The 22,715-nt window shown below is 40.1% G+C and overlaps 1 protein-coding gene across 9 annotated transcripts in view; it reads left to right on the top strand.

Moving 5' to 3' along the window:
- The window catches only part of LTBP1 (latent transforming growth factor beta binding protein 1), a 371,985-nt gene that overhangs the window by 248,762 nt on the left and 100,508 nt on the right, over window positions 1-22,715 (top strand). For 6 of the 9 annotated variants that reach the window (XM_072937938.1, XM_072937939.1, XM_072937941.1 and 3 more), the window contains 7 exons: window positions 3,965-4,132; window positions 6,770-6,997; window positions 9,164-9,186; window positions 12,222-12,321; window positions 13,117-13,215; window positions 20,909-21,034; window positions 22,238-22,363. In XM_072937938.1, coding sequence (XP_072794039.1) covers window positions 3,965-4,132; window positions 6,770-6,997; window positions 9,164-9,186; window positions 12,222-12,321; window positions 13,117-13,215; window positions 20,909-21,034; window positions 22,238-22,363 — 870 coding nt within the window. The remainder of the gene's footprint in view (window positions 1-3,964; window positions 4,133-6,769; window positions 6,998-9,163; window positions 9,187-12,221; window positions 12,322-13,116; window positions 13,216-20,908; window positions 21,035-22,237; window positions 22,364-22,715) is intronic. The other 3 variants (XM_072937942.1, XM_072937940.1, XM_006197263.4) reach the window with 1 other exon arrangement.

Genomic DNA, 22,715 nt, shown 5'->3' with positions numbered 1-22,715 from the left:
GGTTAGGGGCTAGCGAATTAGGCCCCATGGTTCTAGATCGTTGTTTCATAAAGCTGATCGGGTAAGTTACTCCTAGAGCTCCCCTTTTGCCCTGAAATGAGCTTTCCTTCCTGACTTGGTGGTTTTATCCATGGTGACGCTGTTCTCCCGGGAAGTTAGACTGGGAGCTTCTGTGTCAGCGCTTACTCTTTTGAGCCCTTTAGTCTCCAAGAAAGTTGTTAAATCTTCAAAGTCTATTTTATGCCTTTTCCTTTCTTTCCCTCTCCTCTGCAACCATCTCAGCTTAGGCCCCTGACTTTCCTCACTTAGTGGCCTCACAGCATCACGGCCTTGAGGTTGGACCAACAAATCTGTGCCAGCTGTTTGCTCCCAGATAAAAGCAGTAACGGCACAACCCACGATGGTGATGCGACATTGTTACTGTGTGCTTGCTACATGCCAGGCACTGTGATGAGCACTTTATATGGATTATCAAATATAGTACTTAGAATATCTCGGTAAGGTTTGTATTACTGTTCCCCTACTTTAGAAATGAAGAAATTGAGGCACAGAGAGGTTAAGGAGATTTGAGACTGGATCTTTCTTACTCCACAAGCGGAGCCTTTCAAGAGGAAGAAGAAAATGGTCTGAATTGACAGGAGCAAGTCACGTATTTAAGGGGAGCCACTGTTTAGTCTCACTGTACAACAGATGGTCCAACACTGCAGTGGTCTCAGAATCATTGTTTCTTTTATTTTGATTCTTCCAGAATTTATTTTTAATAGCCCATTTCCCAAAAGGGGTGCCTAGTGGTTCTTACTTCCCTAGGAAAGTCATCTCTTGCCTAGGTGGTACCTAGGAAAGTGACCTGCTCCCACACCTGTGTTCCAACACTCATTGCATAAGGACTTTAAAGGCATGAAACACTCTAATGTGGAATTTGATCCTAGAAGTGAATGAGGATATTGGAGGTGTTTGGAGGTGGGGAGAGTAAAAACAGACTAGTAGGAAAAGTTAGCTATATGCTATCTTCTGAAGTCTTAATCTGTTTTTCTGCTTAATAATATTTACATTTGTGTCTGTTCAAATTGGTAAGAGCAGCTTATCTTTGAAAGTATAATCAGAGTTGATAGTCCAACCCTATAATTAAGTGTAAGTTGCTTAATACTTTATTGGGGAGCCCAAATATGAGAACCGGAGCCTCTTACCTTCTTATTGTGGTTTGTAATTGAATTGCCGGCCTCACTGGATATCTGGTGAGGATTCAATACTCTACATGGGTACAGAGCTATATGTTTATTACTTTTGAAGATTTCTCTCACGTCTGTAGCCAAGAGCAAGCAGTCTCTTAGAGCTCAGTTACACACCACTACGTGTATTCATTCCTTAAAAAACTGAATTGCTGATTTGGCGTTTGGGGTTCGTTTTGGGGACAGTCATGGTAGATTACCTCAAAGTAGCGTTTGTGGATAGGGGAGCAAGGTCAGTGTCACCGGGCCGGTGCCTAAGATAGTGTCACTTCCCTGCATGCGTGGGTGAGATGGATACAAGGAAGTGAACATGAAGAAGTCAGTGCAAGGAGGCCAGTGTCTAGGATTTGAGGAAACTCTCTGCTCTGCTTTAAATGACCCTGTTCCTGGGATCTAGAACTAACATTAATGCGATTAGTATCATAATTAAGCCCTACCATGTGTAAAATAGGCTTTTGTGAGTTGACAAGACATTGTTTCTATGGAAATTAGTGGTATAAATTCCAAACACTTTGGAGGAGAAATTTTGGAAGAAGATCCTTTGCGAGCTGATTATCCTCGAACTATGTATGCGATTGAAAGCTTTACAACCTATAGAGAGACACACGTATACACGTGCTGTATAAGTGACAGTTGGTTATTCCAGAAACTTATTATCCTTTGGGGGATAATAACCATACTCTTAAATTTCTTTTCCTTTTGTTCTGTAACCTTTGATCTTTCATCGCTTACTTGCAGAGGCTCCAGAAAATGAGTAGAAGGTAAAGACTCAGACTTCCCCCATTTACCGCATTTTTTCTGTAGCTCTGGGCAGACCTGGCTTTTTTATTACAGAAAGTGTGAGTTTTGGAGCCTTAGGAAGGTCTCCTTTGATCCCTTCAATCCCATGCTCCCATCTTCCAATCCACTTACAAGAACCTTTCTTTAAACTATTTTCACTTCGTTGAAGTTCTACCACTAAGCAGTGATGAAGTTGTGTACAAATGCCCTTAAGAGGACAGAGATGCCTATTTTTAGTAATAAGGGAGGCTGACATGTATTTTGTGTCTGCTCTGAACCAAAGTTTAGCGTATGGTATTTTTTAGCCTATACATTGAGCTTGTCATTAATAAGTGAGGACGTTACTGAGGCTCAGCCAGTGTATTAGTCAGGGTTCTCTCCAGAGAAACGGAACCAATAGGGTGTGGGCAGGTGGGGAGGGATTTTTAAGGACTTGACTCACATGATTGTGGAGGTTGGCAAGCCCAAGCGCTGCAGGGCAGGCTGGCAGGCTGGAGACTCAGGGAGGAGTTGACGTCACAGCCAGAGTGTGAAGGCAGCCTGCTGGCAGAATTCCTTTCTTCCTCTGGGGAGATCAGTCTTTTCTTCTCATCAGGCCTTCAGCTGTTTGGATGAGGCCCACCCACACTCTGGAAAGTCCTCTGCTTGACTCAAATTCTGCTGATTTAAATGTTAATCTCATGTGAAAACTACCTTCGCATCCTCATTCGGACCTATATTTGGTGGACCTGGGTATGGTGGCCTCGCCCAGTGGACACAGATCGGCCGTCACAGCCAGTGTGAGGGACTTCCCTGGGTTATCTGGCTGGCAAATGGTAGGCCCGCTACATGAACCCACATCTGTCTGGTTCTAAAAACCCTTGCCCTTTTCACTGTGCTGTGGTGCCTTAATTGAATCAGGTTGTTTCTTGTAGCTGAAATGTCAGTCCTTTTGGAAGAATAAAAATTCAGCTCTGAGCAGGAAGAGGAGGTGCTAGAGGAATTGGGTAGGGGAAAGTCAAATCGGAAAAAACTCATTTGAACATCAGTACAATGGAGAAGAGCTCTTGCTGACGTGGGGACAGAACAGAGAGGTGACCGTGAGGCTTGGTCTGTGCCGCAGCTTTGACGTGGCCTGGGACTGGCGTTGTAGAATATTCTCCATGCATATTTACATTAGAAAATGGACTTCTTGAAGGCGGGGTTGTATCTTACTTATCCTGCTGTGTGCCTTGTGTGCTTAGGAGCTGTTAGATTAATGAAGTCTTGTCTCCTCAATTTATAGGGGAAGAGTCAGGATTAGGATTTAGGTATTGGATGAATACGGCCTGATGTGCTTTTGCAACATGTTCTGAGGGGTTGAGGATATTATCTGTTCCTTCTCTGATGTGCTGCCTGGACTGGGGGCCTCGTGTGACGTTGCCGGTCAGAAGCTGCTCTCTGCCTCCCGTTCGCTGGACACTGGCCTGGAATGAGATTGTCTGGGGCCCTGCAAGCTCTCACGATCCTCAAAGGGAGAAGAGCAGCAGCTGACTTGTATCAGCTATGTTCAGTTCCTGATTTTCCATGGTGCCTTGTTGTTTACCAGACTCTGCCCTAGAAGTACCTCTGTTATGACGAAATGCAAGATAAAAAAACGAGGCAGTGATTTTGATAATAGATGACTACTTTATTTGGGTGGGTTTATTTTGGTCGAAGTTACTTCTTTTCACTTAGGGACGCAAACCTGATTTTTAATGCTCGCTAAAATGAAAGACAGGACCAGACAGAGACAGAGACAGAGACGTTAGATGTCCTGACTCTAGAACTCATTTGATAAACTGACTCTAAATCAAGAAGGGTGATGCCCTGAATCTAGGTGGGTTTATTCTGAAGCGTGGCTTCTAAGAATCCAGACGTTCATGTTTGTTCCATGAAATGTCGATCTGGTTTTTGTTGTTTCTTGGGTGACGTCAGGCCTTATCTCTCTGCTTCAGCGGACACCCCTGTGATCTCTGAAGAGAAGGGGCCGTGTTACCGACTTGTCAGTTCCGGAAGGCAGTGTATGCACCCTCTGTCTGTTCACCTCACCAAGCAGCTCTGCTGTTGTAGTGTGGGCAAGGCCTGGGGCCCGCACTGTGAGAAATGCCCCCTCCCAGGCACAGGTAAGATGCGCCCAGCCGTGCACTCACATCCGTGCCCCGCTGCACAAGCACACAGGATGATTTTGGCAGCTTGGGTTATTTTTGGTTTCTGACTTTAAAATGCATTGTATTATTAATAAGTAATTTTAATCACTTGTGTAGAAACTACGAACATATGAGGTTGAATCAGTGGAAAAAATTACTTACAAAGAGATTTTCCAATTTCTGTGTAATGTTAGACTTCCTTTTGGACATTGAGAAGAGCCGTGACTTTTTCTCCGTAGCTTCTAGGGCCCTAAGTTGGCTCTGAAAAGTGCCCTGTTGGGTCTGTACTTTCCTAACGACTGATTGCTCACCACTTGCCCAGTGACTAGACCTGGGGCTGTTTACTCAGTCACTGTTCTGGTGAGGATATTGCACTTCTTTTCTCCAGTTGGAAATGGAGAAAACTATATTCATGATTGAATTTATGCTGTGAAGGTTTATAACTCAAGGGCAGGTCCTGCTGAAGCTCCTGTGAACTTCTGGGTAGGGACTGAATATTAAGAAGTCGATTTATTCTTTATCCTTCGGTTTGGTACATAATGGCCCAATGCCCTGAAAACATAAATTTATCTGTGTGCCTTACTCCTCTCAGGGAGTCACCAGCTTCTCAAGCAGGGTCACGCAGAGTCAAGTGGAAGAGAAAGAAACATACCCTGCAAATACTGGGCGTGATCTTATCCCAAAAAAGAGTAGCCCCACTTGGGGTTGGCATAAACAGTGTACTTAATTTCTTGTTTGACAAGATGGTTCCCTCTTAGGGAAGAGCATTAACTCCCACTTATTTTAATGTCTCAAACCTGTAACTTACACTGTCGTAGGCAAGATTTAAATATAAATTTAAATATCATGAGCCACCTCTTCTGATGGCTGGGATCAGAAAGAACTGGTAAGGCAGAGATAGTGTGTTGATGGCGTTTTAGTATACTGGATAATCTTTGACATCTTCAAAAGGTCCTAGTATCTTCCTGTGGGATCTGAGTCTCTCAGTGTTTAAAAGTAATAGTCAATGAAATAAATAATCTTGATAATTCATGGTAATCCTTCCTCTTTAAGCTCAATTTTGAAAGCTTCTGTAACCCTAACATGAAGCGTGAATCAAGAAGGTGGCTCTTCGGTAAAATACAATAGCTAAATTTGAAAGTAATATTAAAGATAAAATGTTTGCATGTAACCAATTTTTGCTTATATGGTGATTTTCATAAAAATAATACTTAGTTCATTAATACTTGAAACATTTGTTAGAAAAACATGCTTTTTTCTGGAAACAGTTATTCTTTCACGTGGAAATTGTATTTCATAGTTTAACGTAAGAATGAGATTCCACCATTTAATGTGTGATCCTTAGAAAAACAATGTTTTAGCCTGCTTTGAGGAGTATTTTAGAGTTTTGTTTATACTGAACTAATTTTAGGTCCAGAACATTCAATAGGAGATCTCTTGTTCAGTGGAAGTGAGAAGAGACTATTTTACTTTCAATTTTAAAAGTAGAAATAAAAAAAGTTGACCGTAAGCTCCTTGGTGTCTGCACTTGGTAACTGGCCTCCAATACCAACACCAAAGGGGTGAGGTGGATTTTTCCTCCTCTGGCCACACACTGCCTTGCCGCCCTTGTCTTCCCCCTTGGCTTATTCCTGGCGATTATGCAATGGAGGTTAGCACATCACATGTGCCCAGTCTGCTTTTTGTTTAAACGTACAAACCCGCTTTCCTGGCGAGAATAGTAGTTCTGAGGCCCAGAATATCTTCTTGTCCTTGCTTGAGATAATTCGACCAGTTGGTCATAGTCCGGCTTTTGCTCACTGGTCATCCCTTGCCTTGAAACTAACTGCACTCTAACTTGGTGTCACCTTGTTCTGTTTCTCTCCACCACCTCTTGAGCATGTGTACGTGGCTGGATTCCTTTTCACCATCTCTCTTCAAAACCACTTGTCCTTTCCAGTCCTTCTTAACCAGCCTCTCCTTGTTGGCTGAGACTCTCCATTCTGGCTGATTCTTTTGGGCTCTTCAACTGGAAACAAATTGATGAAGATTTCAGCACCTCCTTGCCCTCAATAGTGGATTCTTTGTCTTTTTTAACCTTCTTGCTAGTCATTTAACTTAGATATCACTGAGCTTCTAATTAATAACTACTGAAGTCATACCAAAGTAAGAGGAAAAACCTGATTTTTGCTGATATTGCGTACACACACACACTTATGAGATATATATAATATATATAGTATGTTCTGAACCTAAAAGTCTAACGTATTGCATATATTTTTATATAAAATACATAATGTGGTTTATAATAAAAATACATATAATATCTCATAATTTGTTTTGATATATATATGTATATATGCTCTGATATATGCTATATATGCTATATATATAATTCTGATTGGGAGAATAAGGAAGTAACAGATGAAGGAATGTTTAGTAAGAGAAAAGTTTGGGTTTTCTGTAAATATACTAGTTTAACAGGAATTCAAGCATTTTGCATCCGTTTTTGAAGTTTTTAAATGTAACGCTATTAGTGATGATTTATTAAGAGATATTCATCGTGCTATTTTCCTCTGTATAAGTTTGCACTTTTAGATTTTTAAAAGGAATATTTTCCCATCCCAAATCTAGCTGCTTTTAAGGAAATCTGTCCTGGTGGAATGGGTTATACGGTTTCTGGCGTTCATAGACGCAGGCCGATCCATCACCATGTAGGTAAAGGACCTGTATTTGTCAAGCCAAAGAACACTCAACCTGTTGCTAAAAGTACTCATCCTCCACCTCTCCCAGCCAAGGAAGAGCCGGTGGAGGCCCTGACCTTCTCCCGGGAAAAGGGTCCAGGAGCTGCGGAGCCAGAGGGTAAGAGTGGAGACGGATCATGGACCTAGCCATCTGTGTGTCTTTGCTGTGGTTTCCCTGCTCATCCCCTCTAGAACAAGGGCTGTCAGCCTTGGCACTGTTGACACTTTGGGGTGGATAGTTCTTTGATGTGGGGGGCTGCTCTGTGCTCTGTGGGATGTTCAGCAACATCTCTGGCCTCTAACTTCTAGTTGCCAGTGGTCCCCTCCCCCTTCCAGTTGTTGCAACCAAAAAGGTGTCCAGACATTGTTCAGTGTCCCCTGGGGGCAGAATTAACCCTGACTGAGAAGCACTGCTTCAAAGTAATAGGTACCTAGCTGGTTATTCCATGGTAATCTTAGGACACTGTCTTGTGTTTGGAACCTACCTTTTCTTGGTGTTTATCCCTGGAGAGTGATTTGGATTCTTCAGGATATAGCCCGAATTAGTTTCTGTGTCTAGAGGGCCATTTAATGAATTTTCATTTACTTTAAAAAGTAGAATCTGCACACTTAAAAGTTAAAGCATCAACTGAGCTTCCAAGAAGCAGAGCCCCACAGGCAAACAGGGATAATGGGAGGCAGAATGCAGGAAGACAGGGTCAACAAAAGGGATGCCGGAAATCACCTAGTGAAGCGCTTTGAAAATCCTAAGACAGAAAGAGGGAGCCTGACTTGTCAGATGTCGTACAGAGAGTATGTGATGAGACCAAGGAACATACCAAGGGAGTGGCTAAGGCCTCATACTCCAGGGGGAGACCAGAGACAGTTGACTTTGACTCTCTCTCTCTGACTTCAGAGAGAGGAATTACCTTTCTATCTCTCCATATAAACTAGCATATCCAATCCTTTGAGTATTGTTACCACGAAAGAGCCCACCCCAGACTGAAGGAACAAAAATCTGAGCTTTGTGTGGAATATCGCTTGGCTCTAATAAAGCTCCCGTTGGCTTTTGATTCTTAGTCAGAATTCAGGGTACCCTTTGATGGATTTTCTGAGGAGAGAAGGTGCCCAGGTTTGTGAGGATTTGGGAGCCTGGCCAGGCCTCCCCCCTGGTAGAGAGGTCTCTTTCCAAGGCTCTGAACCTCTGTGTGTTCTAGCCTGTTTTATTCTGCTCTTTCTCTCGCTGCCCTTCTCCAGGGCTTGGCAGCCCAGGCAGGACCTCACCTAGAATTGACAGTGTTGGCCAGATTGTTCCTATACACTTCGGGTGTCGTGGCCAGGTGTTTGCAACTCCTCCTCCTTTGCACAAGCAGGAGGAAATGGGCTGTGGTCCAGATTCTGCGTCATGACTTTCTGGGTGGTGAGAAAGGCAGAACAGGTTGTCGGTTGACTTTTTCTAACCACAAGTGTATTGCAGCAGTGGTAGCAATCTGGTGCCCTGATGGGGTTTAGAAGTTAATGTATCTACCAAATCCGTGTACTGATGTTTATGGAGATGGTGACTCATGGGAAAAATCCCTGTAATTACTGACCTAAGGCTTGAGGACTAATACTACATATGGATTTTTGAAAAGCAAGTGTTTCAAAACAGGGCGGTGTAACCACTACCACCACCACCACCCTGTCACAGTGCTGATGATTGTGTGATATGTAATTTGGTCAGCATATTGATGCTAATCTCTCATCGGATCTTACTGGCTTGTGATTTTTTTCTTAATCTCATTAGCATATCTTCCTGAAAATGCTCTTCATTAAAGATCAGTCTGCATCAAGAATGCAGCGTCCTTTCTTACATCTCCTATTGAAATAGAGGCATCTTTTTTTTAACATTGACATCAGGAAGCATTTCAGACATGATATGTTATGTTAAGGATAAGCACAATGAAAATGTTTGTTTTCGAAGATGGGGGATGTTTTACCAAATTGCGATGAGGCGTGAAACAATGTGCTGGGAGGTGCTGCCTCTTTTAACTCTTTTAGTTAATGAATGAGGTGGAAAGAACTTCATCATGTCTGCTACCTGGTCCCCCTGTAATTGAGGAATGACAGCACCAGTAGTTTTTCCCTGTTGGTCGTGGGTAGAATTCTCCAAAATGGTAGATGACCATAATTCTGCGTTTGATTTAGTTTGATTCTTGATCCTTTTGGAGACTTACTGGACTTCTGTTGCTTTTTAAAAGTTGAAATATCATATAGTGTATTGTCTTAAATTGTACTAATGTTCTTCTTTCTTTTTTGGTTTTAGTGGCAACTGTACCCCCTGAGAAGGTAATTTATTCATTGTTGGCAAGTCTTTTATTTAACCTTCAAAATGATTTTCTTCTAGATTACATGTGATTTTTTTTAAAGACAAATACAGTAACATGTCTGTTATGCATCGTTTGGTTTAAGGAAATAAAGCATTCATTCATTCAAGAAATGCTTATTGAGCACCTACTATATATAACTGGCACTGTTGTGAATGCTAGAAAACAGCAGAGAACAAATCAGACAAAACTCCTTGTTCACATGGAACCTAAGTTCTAGGGAGAAGGAAATAATGGGACTGATGGGAATCAGGGGCTTAAATGGAATTCACAGAGTCAATTCACGGCCTGCACCAGCTCTGGGAAGAAAGATTCTGACACATTTATGTAATTGTATATTCTCAGCGTGCCTATATACTGAGCAATGTACTTAATTCAACTAAAACTTGACGTGCATATTTGAATTAAATTGCAGTAGGAACAGAGCTTACCCTTGAACGTTAAAATCAAATACTAGGACATTGCTTCTTAGAAATTTTAGAGAAATTTTTATCAGTCCTTTGGGAGTTTTTTGGCACAAAATGGAGCTATGAATTATGAGATTAGAGGAAAATATAGGCATTTGCTGGATCTATGTCCTATTTATGTAATATTGTTTCTTGTCTGAATATTTCACGGTAGAATGAAAATTAGGTAATTATTAAATGTTTATATATTTGTGTGTTATCCATTCAGTTGTCAAGACTGCAGTATGTGTTAGGATTTAGATGAACACATACATATATAATTTATTATAGTTTTAAAAGTCTTTAGCTTATAAACATGGGGATAGACTAACATAAATGTTGTAAGTGCTGAAAGAATCCAGAAAACAAGGATGATTTCAGAGTGCTAGCACTCATTAAGGAAAAGTGTTGTGATATATTGACCTCGAAAGCAGCACAGCAGATACACATGTTTCACATGCATGTTTACAGCTCTTGGATAGCGTCTCTAAAGATCAGCGGCGTACAGTAGTTTGTAGTTTTGTGGATTTTAAATTCAGTTCTGGTTGATACGTGAGAGGAATCATTTAGCGCAGGAGTGGGCCAGCCAGCTCCCCGACAGCCTCATCTTTCCTGAGTTTTGTTCTCTGTTTATGGCTGAGTTTATGGTAACTCTCATTAAGAATCTGAAAGAGGGCCTGAAAGTTTTCCTTGTGGACTTTTCCTGCAGTTTATTTGGAGAGGAGGCAGTGGGAAAAAATCCAACCATAAACTTTGTGGCTTTGACTTGTTGCAGACGTCTCATGTTATTAAAGATTAGGAAAGAGAAAGCAGGGTGTTCAGTGGTGGGAAATGATATGTGCACAGGTGCAGGGGATGGGGTGGGAGGCAGCAAGAGGTCAGTTAGGGGAGTAGGAAGACTTGGTTAGAAAGAACTTGGGCTGCTTTGGAAAGCTTGGAATCCCAAGCTGCAGTTGTAAAACACGAGAAGATACCCTGAGCTTCAGCCAGACCCGACTTGTTAAGTGAAGAAGTGCCACTGGTGAGGGAGTTGGCTGCCCAATGTTGATGAGAGGGTGGGAGGAGTCTGTCAGCTGCAGGAGCGGATTAACACCTGACTGTGGTCCACACCTTGCCAGCTGACCATGGGCTGCAGGAGGTCGGGTGCAATCAAGACTGAGGTCACCTTTAAATAGATAATAGAAAAGCTAGTCTGTGATCTTAAGAAGAGGGGACAATGTGGGGAAAGTACTAAGTGCTCAGTGTTTCTGGAAGGCGAATGATAGCAGGATTAACTGAGATGGGGAGAAAAGGGAGTTGGAGAGGCCGATTAGATGACCACAGTAAAGTGAGGATGCGAGAGTGAGTACAGACGAAGGTAAAGGGGGCTGTGTATACGGAGAAAGATGAAATACGAGGAATAGCGGACATGGGCAGGGCTGGGAATGAGGAGTGAAAGAGGAAGGACTAAAAAGTGACTTTACACCTGGATGGATTCGTGACTGTGGCATTAACAGAAAAGAAGTTGGAATGAAAGCCTGCTTGATGTAGGGGGTGGAGGGGGGGGGTTGAAGTATTTGTGGAATATCTAAATGGAGTTACCCTGTAAGCACTCATGCCTGCAAAACTGAGTCTTTGATGTGATACTCCGGCCGGATATCTATTTTATAAAGAGCTGAAAATGTGATAAGTAAAGCTAGGAGAGAGGGTGAAAGGGAGACAGAGGCCAGGGGAGAAAGCGTTTAATCAGGGCTGTGATTAAAGCAGGTGAGGGAGGGGGCATGTAGGATTACAGTGACCATGTAACTTGATGGATGCTTTGAAAGGAGTGCTGACGGGAGCACTCGGGCTCCTCACTGGTGTGAGTGAGGCCACAGAGCCTGACTGTTCAGTCTGCGTGAGCCCTAAGGAGCTGTAACTGGACCCTGAGCCATAGGTGCCCGTCTGTGTCTTGGCTTGTGGTCCAGGGGCAGGAGTTGGCAACAGGATATGTGAGGAAGCCTGGATGCGCCTCCACGTCCCCGTTCCTCGGATGCTCTGTTTGACTTCTGCTGTTCTGAGAGGTGGAGGTGGAGGAGTACAGTTATTGTAATGACTGACTGGCTTGAAATGTTTTCATGTGTCGTGTGGTCTTTGTTATGACACACCTGTATCCATTATTTAATCTGCAGAGTATGTCTGGTCGTTTTCCTTGGGCAGAAGCCACATGTGCATGAGTTGACGGTTTAGTTCTCCTCTGGGGTTAGTGTAGCCTTGTTTCAGACCAAACGTGGGCCCCTGAGCCAAAACATTTGTTTAAAATATCTGAAGAGACTTGCTTTGGGCCCCTGGGAAATGGGTGAGGGTGTGTGCAGGGATCAGCACTGCCGGGAAAACTCAAGGGCTTGCTGTCTCAGCAGCACAGCAGTAGTTCTTAAAAAAAAAAATTCACACAGTTGCACAGGCTTTTCTATAACGTCCTGTGGTGTTTGCTGCCTTTCTAAGAGTAGAATTAAGTTAAAACAGTAATATGTGGAAACTAAAAATTCCTACTTTCAGCTCTCTTTTTTTCCTTTTTAATACAACCATCCAGGAAATACCTTCACTGGATCAAGAGAAAACCAAACTTGAGCCTGGTCAACCCCAGCTCTCTCCAGGCATTTCGACCATTCATCTGCACCCACAGTTTCCAGGTAGGCTGTGTTGATGTGCTGTTTGTAAGAGTATTCTGAACATGAGAGTAAGACAAGGACTTTTGTGTCTTTAATTTTAAAGTTTTGTTCGTTGGAATTCATAAGTGGAGTGGAGTGTGAAAAATACACTTAGGTCTATTAACAGAGTCACATAACGTTCGTGTAAAGTAGGGTACAGTTGCTCCTTCCTTATCCATGGTTTCACTTTCAGCAGTCAGCTGCAGCCTGGAAAATTCCAGAAATAAGCAATTCATGAGATTTAAATGGTGCATTGTTCTGAGAAGCATGACGAACTCTCGCGCCACCCTGCTGCATCCTGCCCGGGTCGTGAATCACCCTTCCTCCAGTGTCCATGCAGTCTATGCTTTCTGCTCATCGGTGTAGGGAAAACATAGTGCATGGAGGGTGTGGTACTGCCTGTGGCTTCTGCTGTCCACTGGGGTCTTAGAACGTACCCCTGTGGATAAGTGGGGACTCCTGCATTATAAGTATTATAATAATACAAAGGATTTTCATTATTTTCTGTGGTCAGGAGGAGTATATATTACTAGAACATTATTGAGGCTCCTCATTTGATGAAGGGTCATTTTTCTTGACTTCTGAGTTGCTCTCAGATATTCTTGCTAAATGTTGAAATAGGCTAATACCATGGGCCTTAGGGACCTGTAACTGCTCTTAACATCCAGGAGTTACTGTGGTGTGTCGTTAGACTAAATTATGCTTGCATTTTGAGATGGGATCTCAATGCCCGTAACAGGCTTTAATTTTCATTTTATTCCCTCCTTCCTTGTATAGTAGTGATTGAAAAAACCTCACCTCCTGTGCCTGTGGAAGTAGCTCCTGAAGCTTCTACATCAAGTGCCAGCCAAGTCATTGCACCCACTCAAGTAACAGGTAGGCGCAGTATGTACTGGAGGAGACATGGATATGAACTTCACATTAAATGCAGTGTCAAAATTGTATCAGATATATTAGATTGCTCATGGCAGGGTTAGTCATACTAGCAAATATTTGGAAATAATCTGGATATTATTAAAAAGGAATATGTTTAAGTCATGGTACATATGCAGTGGAATATCACATAGCTATTAATGTTTTAAGAGAGTATTTAATGTCATGAGGAGCTGTTTAGGCATAATATTCAATACAGAACACAATGATTCCAATTTTAGTTTTTAAATACAAACACAGAGAAAGGGAAAATTCATCAAAGTGTTTTTAACCATCACTAGTTCATAGGATCATGGATAATCTTAATGCTCTTCAATATATTTCACATATTTTCAAAATTCTTTATAATAAACATTATTTTAATCATTCATGACAAATTAGGAAAATTTATCATAATTTGAAACCAACAGCCTGAAAGTTAACATCCTTAATGTATAGTGAGGTCTTATAAATCAGGAATAAAAATACTAATAGAAAAATGGGGAAACAGTATAATCAGTTAATTCATAGAAAAAGTACTGAGAAACATGTATGTAACAGGGAATTTCCACTTTTCTAGTAATCAGAGAAGTGCAAGTTAAAGTAACTTTTTTTATTCTTATCAAAGTAGAATTTAATTTTTACTACAGTGAAATTGAGGCTCTCACACATTGCTGAAAGGAATGTAAACTGGTTCAGCTTTTCTGGAAAGCACAAACTGGCAATATTTATCAAGAATTTTTTAAATGTTCAGAACTTTGACTCAGTAACCTCATATTAAGCTGTCCAGTGTAAAGAAATAATATCTCCCAAAACTGTTACAATGGTTTATATAAGTGAATACTTACCACAGCACTGTGTATAATAGAGAAAAAATAGGGGGAAGAAAACCTAAACATTTAACTGTTGGAAAATAGGTAATTATATCTGCATTGGAACATTAAAAAATACTACAATATATCCGGAAAATTTTAATTAAAATCTAGCAGAAGATGGTAACAAAATATTAAATACAAGATGAAGCATGTAAAAATAATGTAGAGTATTATGTCAGTTGTATGAAAAAGACATTGAGGAAATGCTAGAAGAAAATTCACCATGTATAAGCAGTGATAATATTTTGTGGTGGGGTCTGAGAGGTTTGGTGGTTGTGTCATTTTAGAATTTTTTATGTATTGCACACATTCTAATATGGAAAAATATAGTCAGAAAAGAATATCAGTAAGATGCATCCTGTCACCTTAAGTTCATGATCCCTCTGGAGGGTGAGGTTGGCAGTGTTTAACAGAAGAAGCTAATGGAGGAGTTTGCAGCCTCCCTTAGAATGTTGCCTCTTCAGAAACACGAGGTGTATCATTTCAAATAGAAATGTGTTTGGTTAGATGTGTTGATTAGTTGGATTGTGGTAATCGTTTCACAGTGTGAACATATTAAAACATCAAGTTGTACACATACCTTAGAGGAATATAATTTTTATATGTCTTTAAAAAACTGAAGACTTTTACCCATTTTCTCAAAATTGTGAGTCTAGTTTCTCTTGGATATTTGAATTGAGATAGCACACTGGAAGGTGTTTATAAAAAGCACCTCCATCCCAAGGTGAACTGGAGTGGAGTGAACAGTGCAGTCACATCATGGACTCAGCAGTGCATCTGCACCCACCTCAGGCGAGCCCTCAAGGAGCACGTGCGCCAGCGCCGTGGCCTCCCACAGTCAGTGTGGGGTACCTGCTTTGCAGTTTTACTGTAGATACAGAATAAGGAGATAAAGATATGTTAGTTATTGTAAGTGTTTCTAGTGTACAATGAAATACTATGATTTTTTTTTTAAATGGCCATGGCTAAAATTGTTCTTTGTTCTGAAGTCTCATATGTCTCTACCCACTTGGTTAAACCCATCTGTGAGAGGCTGTGAGGCCCTGCAAGGCGTCCCAACATGTGATACACCATCTTCAGCAGCAGGGATCTTCTCATTGTTTATCTCAGTGTTAAGAAGAAAAATTACAGGTTAACAGTGTAATTCAGTAGATCTTTCACTTACGGTAGCTCCACTTTCCAGTATGAAGATATACTTTCATTTTGTGCCTTTTTAACAATGGCTGACCTTAAAGGACAGACTTCTTGCAAACTAGCTTTGCAGAGGTTGTTGGGCTAGATAAGTGCAGTTTTGTTATTTAAATGCAGCTGTGTGAGGAATAACAAGTAGCCTTTACTCAGCTTCAACTGAACTGCATGGCTGACTGAAAAAAATGAAAGTAGCTGTGCTGTATTCTGTTGTTAGAAGACAGCTTAACTTGAGTTTGGCAGAGATACAGGGCTAACATCTGCTATCACATGGGTGAAGCGTGAATATTTCCGTCCAGGAAACAAATGACACTGAAATTTTATTTTCGTGCAGCATTCATAGGTGCTTCTACTTCCTGTAGCAAAGGAATCTTTCTGAAACCGTCCACAGGGAGCACATTGTAAATAGTCCTTGAATTTAAATGGTTTGCAAGTTTGGAGCTACGCTATAATCTGTAATCTACACTGGAACACAAAGACTTTTATATCAAATTTAATTTAAATCAAAATATAGATATTGCCATCGGTTTGATTAAGACAGCCAAAGATGGAGATTGAAGGAGAAAGCTGATCAATTCTCTCAGGAACACAAGGTCATGATTTTTTTCTTAGAGCACAAAGGAGGTGGGCGTTTGTCACTGTTAGTTTCACATGTAAGTTGAAGAAAGGAATAGAATAAGAAGTAGGTGTCTAAAATAAATAATACCAGCTTCATGTTGCTTACTGATGATATATTTATGATGGTGAGATTGGAAGCGGCCTTTGCAGATTTCATCAGACTCACTTTGATATGCAATAATTATAAAGTGGGCCACATATCTGCAGGAATAAGGGTGATATTTTCCGCTCTTAGCAGCTGAGTTGGTGGCTTGCAACATTATTGGCGTACTGTTTCCAAATACATTATACATTTCAGCATATAAATTCTTGATTTAGCATAGTGTCTTAATAGCTCAAGGATAGGTTGGAAAATCAAACCTTTATTTCTCTGGCAAGTATTTACAAAGTGGAAACATCTGCTTCAATTGTTGTGAGACAATTTATGCTCATTGTGGGGCAGTAGGAAGCCAGGGCATTTTTCTAAACCTTTCCATGAGTTGACATTTGATGCCTTCCTCCAGCTCTTCCTAAACTTTCTCCATGGCCCTGGCAGACCAGCTAGAAATTATTCTTTGACTTTCATGCCTGTATTGTGTAAACCTTTGTAATCATGATGGCTCAATCGTTAGAAAAGCTATTTTGCTCATCAGATCTTTTCCAGAACTCAGAAATGACCCCTTAATAAAAACGTTTGTCCCTGAAGCATATTACTAGTGTCATAACAGCCTCAGTAAACTGTGTATGCTAACGGAAAATGAACCTTTTTTCCATATAAAATCATCATACTTTAATAACATTTCCAGCTCTGTTTGTTTATTTATTTTGAGTAATCACATGACAAGGAAAAACGCCAAAGGTCAGCATATTCATTTTCATATTTTGCTAAAAGCTTTCTTTTTCGTTTAGCTGTAGAAAATAAAGATACCAAACTCTTAAATCCACCACTGGCCTTGTAATCGGGATAAATAGAGCATTTGGTTTTCCACTGGCTTTTGGTCATGGCATTTTCTCCAAGTTCTAAGTGGACACTAGGGAAAGAAACAAGAATAAGGTCCTTGGCCAGGTGCAGACAAAGTTATTTCAAGGCCCACATATAGTAGGAAAGGGTAGGGCAGTCCTGTAAACCCCGGGGCATATGATGGGCGTTATGAAGGAGGACACTTGGAAAAGCCCTGTGGGAGCCATCTCTTGTTGATCTCTGAGAGACCAAACATGCTAAAGAAGACTAGGCATTCCCGTTAACCGGAGCCCCCGGGAGACCAGTAATTAGTGTTTCCTGTGTGAGGCTTTACCATATTCCCAGTGCTTGTATCCACACAGTGGGCACACACAGAGAAATCTGTGTTTTGACATGAACCGATCTTTTCTGTGGGAACAGGTTCACATGCCTAGGTGTGAGTGACCTCTTAGAAAACTGTAAAGTGTAATGTCTTTGACCCCCAAGATACAGAGACAGCTGGAAGCTTTTTTTGACCCATTTTTAAGACAGTATCTTCAGGACTTGCCTTTCTGTGTAACATGCATGTGCTCACGAATGAAAATGTAACAGACAAGGAGGAGAAGGATGGAAAGAGGTGGTAAGAGACATGTTTTTAAATTTTTAAAATGTGAGCACAAGTCATTCAATTTTTTATCTTAAAAATGGTGTTGATCAATGTTTTTGGGTTTTTTTTTTTTTTTACTGAGACGTGATTGACATGTAACCTCATGTAAGTTTAAGATCTACATGTTGCTTTGATACATATTCATATATGGCAGGGTGATTGCTTCAGCAGCGTTAGCTAACAGCTTTTTCCTGTCTCATGCTTTTCTTTTGTGTTGAGAACATTTAAGGTTTAATGTCTTAACAATGTTAGAGTTTATAATAAAGTATAGTTGACTATAACGTGAAATTTTTGGATGACTAGCAAAGAGAAAGCAGAGGTGTTTTGAAGTTGTTAATGGCTTTTTTTTTTTTTTTAACTTAGAAGGGTGAAATCCTCCTAGTAAATGGAAGAAAGGGATCTCTGAGGTCAAACTGATGAAAGTTACATTAATTACTTGTGTAAAAGAATGGGAAAGTGTAGAAATCAAGTAAATGTTAGTTAATGTCCCGTCACCCCTTTGATGTATCTCTTAGTACCCTCTGGTGGCATCACACTAACATTTTCTTCCATATGTTGGTGCCAACTGGGATTAACGTTTTCAAGCTGCATCTTTATGTACTTGATCTATGAGGTAATCAGCTAAAAATCCTCAGACTTTCCTCATAAATCTCTCAACTTTATAGCTTCTACTTAAGATGCCAGATTGGAAGGAAGGGCCATTATTGTTCATTACCCAAGACCAAGGAGTTAAAATTCTTAACCATTTATCCTATCTTAGAGCTGCCTTAAGAAGAAACAATTTATATGTGTTGGCACACTGGTCTAGGAATGTATCTCATTTGAATTAAGCATCACATATTTTTGAATACATTTGTTGACACATGTAAAAATTTCATTCTAAAGTTATGCCTGAAAAAAGGTCAGATAAATATTTGGTAATCAACAAATTGGTATTTTGGGGGTCAGTGGCGGGGAGTAGGGGAATGAGTACTGATCAAACATTTCCTGAAAACCCTAGATTTACTGCCTTTTAATTAGCTCTGAATTTTTATTCCTAGCATATTAAGTCATCTTCTAATTTTTCTTTTTGCAAATTTTATCAGCATGTCTTTTCTCTTTTAAGAAAAAGACAGAGAACATATAGGAAAGTCAGTCATTACAGAGAAAACTGAGAAATCTAAATACCAGTAATTTTCAAAGAAGGTGTCTGCCTACATTAAGAAGAGATGGTTAAAGATGTGCTTCTCTTACTGTTCTACTGACGAATTCTTACAGTGAAGAGAATTATTACCCAAGGATCTAGGAGTAAGACCTGGAGAAGATAACCTTTTACCTTTAGATTTTTGAGGCACATAGAAATGATAATTTTTTAAGAAAGTCTTTTTGATTATAAAATAATACTTGTTCATTTTAGAAATTTTGAACAATACAGGAAAATGTAAAGAAAACAACACCAACACTTAGATTTATTTCCTCCCAATCTTTTCTGTGTATTAGGTAATTTAGATCATATCTAGTGACAATTTGTACCCAACTATATTTCTTAACAAATAAGCATTTTCCTATCCTGCTAGTGATAATATAACAATCTATACTTTGTATCATAATTCATTGTTTCATTTTGTTACCATCAGTCACAGAAGTTTAAGCAGTCATGTTAATCACCCATGTGTTTAGCCTTTCAAATTATTTTTCTGTAACTTGATATTATACTGATGATATACAATCTGGTTTTTGATAGTGAATTAGCACAAGCGTGCTCACTGAAGGTATAAGTAATTAGTAAATGTGTGGTTTTCCCATAATCCATGTGATTTTGTGTAAAATACTGCAGCTCTGTAGTCATCTGCTTCCTTTTAACGCCTAGCAACTTTTCAGATGACTTGCATCAGTTGTCTTAAAATCACAGCGCAGTGAATAACACTTGATGAAAAATGAATGTGGTTTGGGTTTTGGAGAGCAATCTCAACCCCAATTTAGGTCATTTCCATAGTGAATTTTTGTTAAAGCACTGTTTTTCACATCTTTCTTCAGAATTCACAGTGGGCTATTGGTAACAGTAGCGTGCCTGTTTTTCTTTTCATTCAAAACGTAGACCCTCTAACAAAGGTGTGCTTTGGCTTGTCATGTTTGAGTGCCTGGTCTTCCTCCACTGGACCACTTGGGCTCTTTCATGGCCTCGTCTGTTTCAAGCATTGTTCACCAGGTGATGACAATGAGATAATAGCCCGAGGTAGTATTGTTATAGATGTGCTGTTTCTTTGTTATATATTCTTAAATGACTTCAATAGAAACAACCACAGCGATCAGTAATACTGGCTGGCTTTTATTGAGCACATACAATGTACCAGGTGTTGGGCTACGTGCATCATTTAGGTCATCTCTTTTGAACTTCATGTTCTAAAGTCTGTGCTCTAATTATTCTCATTTACACCTGCTGAAAAGTGAGGCTTAGAATGTTTAAGTTAACTTGCTCTTTGTTACAGAGCTAAGAAAGGGCAGCAAGGTTGGTGGCCAAGCCTGGGCTTCTGGCCCCAGCTTCACCGCCTATACCCACCCCTACAATTTTATACACCCTTACAAAGGTCATGGAAATCAACAGACTATCTTGGAGCAATTCATCTTAGAAGGTTACCTTTGAGTCCTCGAATGTTTTGGCAATAAAGCTCATGTTGATGGCCGTCACCCCCTGGGAACTCCTCTGACCTTGCCTTGCCCACTGCCTGTGTCTGTGAGTGGAGCAAGGGCTGAAGGCTAATCTCAGGCTTCACAGAAGAAGTGAGTCTCATGTAGGAATCGGTAGGAGGGCTAGGGAGGAATTTAGCAGAGAAGATTTGAAGAAGACTCTATACTTTACCAGTATAAATAAAATATTCTGTTGAAACTGGCAGATTAAGAGTAAGTTACAGCCATAAGTTTTGCTTTGATTAGAAGGGATAAATATTTCTGGAGAATTAATGAGAAATTTGGGAGGAAGTTGAATATATTTGTTGGAACTTGAATTTAGCCTGCTTAACAAATAGAAAGTTAACTTCAGTTTCTTATCAGGAGAAATATGATTCAGGCCATCATCTAAGATGAGCTGGAGTGGATGGAAACTTATTGATACGCCATCTGGGAAGATAAGAATTAATGATAAAGTCCAACACGGCCTCTTTCTGAATTTCCACCTGCTCCAGTTCCTCTTAGAAGTTGTTTCATTAGAAATTATTGATGACCTTGGGTGGGACAAACTGATCAATTATACAGTAATCAAATGAATGTATACTTGATTTTGGAGATCACCTTTTGTTTTCCAATTGCATGACTGGTAATAAATTAATCAGGAAACACAAAGTAATGCTTTGCAAGTAGCAGTGAAATCCTTATTTATATCTGTTTTCCCCCCACATTTATTTATTTTTAAAGAAATCAATGAATGTACTGTGAACCCTGATATCTGTGGAGCAGGACACTGCATTAACCTCCCGGTGAGGTACACCTGTATATGCTACGAGGGCTACAAGTTCAGTGAGCAACAGAGGAAATGTATTGGTAAGAAGACACTTTTGATAGGTGAAATTATTAAATGTCAAATATTTGCACATTAAGAACATTTTTTATCATGAAAAAAATGTTTTTTGTATTTACTTTTTAAAAAATTTTTAGTCCTGAGCCAGGGGATTCAAAAGAGGTTTGCTAAATTCCTAAGAGGCTCTTACCCCTTGGTTCAGTGCTACCTGTCTTGCCAAGTATAATGCAATTACATAAAGGTGAAATAATTGCCAAGAATTGTTCAGCTAAAGTATGTAAATAATTAAGAGCTCTAGAAATCTCTATCTACACACATATTTAGCAAAACAAATTAATATTAATATATGCTGTAATAAAGAATTATATTCGTCCAAGTTCATAATATCTTATTTCTAAAAGGGATTTTGATATTGAAAATCATATATGCGGACATGAAACTATTAATGAATTTATACAGACCTCCATATATGCTTCTTTGGAAAAAACATGAATCTCAAAAAGGGGTGTGATGGTGTTAAGTAAATCATTCTGATGTGTTAAACACCAAATTTAATTTCTCTTTAGAAAAAGAAAATTCAACTCTAAGTTAAAGGCGAATATAAAGCAACAAAGGCATAGACCTAATTAAACCTACTTGAACATGCTGAATGCCACTGTGCAAGGCGTGATTTTTGCCATTTGATTTTGCATATGTATGCAGGAGGGCAGTGAAGGCACCATCTACTTGCCCCATAAGATCGTTATTTCTCTTGAATTCGCCTACCTGATAGGTTTTATGTTTAGAACACCAAAATATAAACTTGAAAAGGACAGTCATTTGAAAGCATTTAGTCTAGCGCCCCCTCATGTGCACAGTGGAAGACTGCCTTTCACATTTCTGACTCGTGCTGAGCTGGCCTGGGTGTTGCACAGTGAATTCCAGTGCTTACGTGACTCCAGTTATCAGACGGGTCCTTTTGTGTTGACCTGAAATCTGTCTCTTTGGAAACACCGGTGTCATGGTTCCAGTTGGAGCTTTCGAAGCAGTATACCATACAGGTGTACCCACTTGCTAGTAACAGCCCTTCAAGTATTCAGGGAGAACGGTCTTGTCCCTTTTAGGGTTCTCCTCAGTTGTAAAGGTTGGTGGGACACCAGGAACAGTATGCTGGGATTTCACGAACAGGGAGACTGAGAATTTCTTGCTCCACTACACTAAGCTTCTATCTGTGTTTTCGTTAACAGATATTGATGAATGTACTCAGGACCAACACCTCTGCTCCCAGGGACGCTGTGAAAACACCGAGGGAAGTTTCTTGTGTATTTGCCCAGCAGGATTTATGGCCAGCGAGGAGGGTACCAACTGCGTAGGTAATGGCAGTATTCTTTCTGATGCAAAAATTCCCAGATGCAGGTTTTAAGCTCCCATAAGATTCCATCATTTCAGGGCTTATTCAGAGAATCTAGATTTTATTATTAAGTGCCTGTTACAACATAGTAATCTGCTAGATACTGGAAGATTAAAAAATGGATTTTTTCCCAACACTTTTGAATGAAGAGTATCAGATGTGTGGAAAGACCAAAAGTGTTAAATATTTCTTTTGGATTCCACATAAGTCACAACCATTCAACTTCTTGGAGCAAATCAAAGAGATGATAAATAGCAGGAATCAATTCCTTCATTCTTAAATTCGAACTAACCTGGGAGATGGGAGGGGTTTGA

This window comes from Vicugna pacos, chromosome 15 (genome assembly GCF_048564905.1).
Source record: "Vicugna pacos chromosome 15, VicPac4, whole genome shotgun sequence".
NCBI classification, from domain to species: Eukaryota; Metazoa; Chordata; class Mammalia; order Artiodactyla; family Camelidae; genus Vicugna; species Vicugna pacos.
The sequence above is the reverse complement of the archived record's forward strand: the minus strand, read 5'-3'. Positions and strand labels throughout refer to the sequence as shown.